We start from the raw sequence: 1,474 nt of genomic DNA, 5'->3' as shown, positions 1-1,474 counted from the left end.
CCTGAGCCAGCTAAAAAAAAGCAGAGGAGACCACGGGGGGGTTAGAAGCCAAGGGAGCCCAAATTCTCACGCGAAGCCACAGGCATCTTTGCTTGGCTCAGGGCTGGCGTCCAAACCCACGCAGCGAGGGTGCGGGAGAGATGAAGCGTCTCGCCTCCCCCTCCCTAGGAAGGGTAGGTCGCATGTTGTCCCCTCCTGTCCCCCAGCTCCTGCGGTGTCGGGGCGCTGACGGCTGCCTGGTTTTCCCCCAGCGCTTCTCGTTTTGCTGCGGGCGATAAGGGGAAGCTCAGCTTCACTTTCACCATGCGGAAGAGGTCATTCGGGTGAGGAGGAGGAGGAGGAGGAGGCGTGCTTGTGCTGACTGATAGAAAATCCTAAACCCCCATCTGTTTTTTTAAAGCTGTCAAAACCATTGCCGTGGCTGATATAATATTTCTAGTGGATTCCTCTTGGAGCATTGGGAAGGAACATTTCCAACTCGTTCGAGAGTTTCTGTATGATGTTGTAAAAGCTTTAGATGTGGGAGGAAATGATTTTCGCTTTGCCCTGGTCCAGTTCAGCGGAAACCCCCACACAGAGTTCCAGTTAAATACCTACCCCTCTACCCGAGACGTCCTGTCCCATATTGCCAACATGCCTTACATGGGGGGAGGCACCAAGACTGGAAAAGGATTAGAGTACCTAATCGAGAACCACCTCACTAAAGCTGCTGGAAGCAGAGCCAGCGAAGGCGTCCCCCAGGTTATTATAGTGTTAACGGACGGACGCTCCCAGGATGATGTGTCTCTGCCATCATCTGTCCTTAAATCGGCCCGTGTAAACATGTTTGCGGTCGGCGTGCAGGATGCAGTGGAAGGGGAGTTAAAGGAAATAGCGAGCGAACCCTTCGATACGCACCTTTTCAACCTAGAGAATTTTACCGCTCTCCACGGCATAGTTGGAGACTTAGTGGCGAATGTCCGTTCATCCATGACTCCAGAAAAAGCTGGGGCCAAAGGACTGGTTAAAGACATCACAGGTAATGGCTGACTGCTGGTGGCTCCCATCAGCGTGGTATCTGCTGGCATTGTGCTCTTTTAAAGCCTTTGTAGAGGCAAGACTGAGATGGACGTTCAGAGGTTTAAAAAAAAAGGTTTGAAGAGTGTGGCCCCGTGTTTGTAGCTACCAAGCGTGCCATTGTTCACAGACCGAGCTGGTGTCCCTGCCAGAGCTGCCAGGAGGTAGCGCAGGAGCCCTTGGATGGGCAGCGTCCCGTCGAGCCCATCCTTCCCATCCTTTTATGTCCACAGCATGGAGATGCAAACGCAGGCAGCTCTGCAGAGTTATCAAATTGCCCCATCCTACCCACTCCCAAGGCAGGGAAATAGGGGATGAACTCACCAGCCTTGATAGTGACTCTTTAAGCCCCTGACCAAAAACCCTCTGGAGATCGAGAAGGTCGCTGCTGGCTGCAGGGGCACCATGCAGGATGTCC

At 53.3% G+C, this 1,474-nt stretch overlaps 1 protein-coding gene across 1 annotated transcript; it reads left to right on the top strand.

Moving 5' to 3' along the window:
• Positions 1 to 633: 633 nt before the first annotated feature.
• Positions 634 to 1,018, top strand: LOC104470261 (collagen alpha-3(VI) chain-like; the record flags this gene model as incomplete). The annotated part of the gene is made up of 1 exon (XM_010085112.1): positions 634 to 1,018. A coding segment is annotated over exon 1 (385 nt), but the record flags the coding sequence as incomplete, so codon positions are not given.
• Positions 1,019 to 1,474: the final 456 nt, after the last annotated feature.

The sequence above is a fragment of the Pterocles gutturalis genome, unplaced genomic scaffold (genome assembly GCF_000699245.1).
Source record: "Pterocles gutturalis isolate BGI_N339 unplaced genomic scaffold, ASM69924v1 scaffold34830, whole genome shotgun sequence".
NCBI classification, from domain to species: domain Eukaryota; kingdom Metazoa; phylum Chordata; class Aves; order Pterocliformes; family Pteroclidae; genus Pterocles; species Pterocles gutturalis.
The sequence above is the reverse complement of the archived record's forward strand: the minus strand, read 5'-3'. Positions and strand labels throughout refer to the sequence as shown.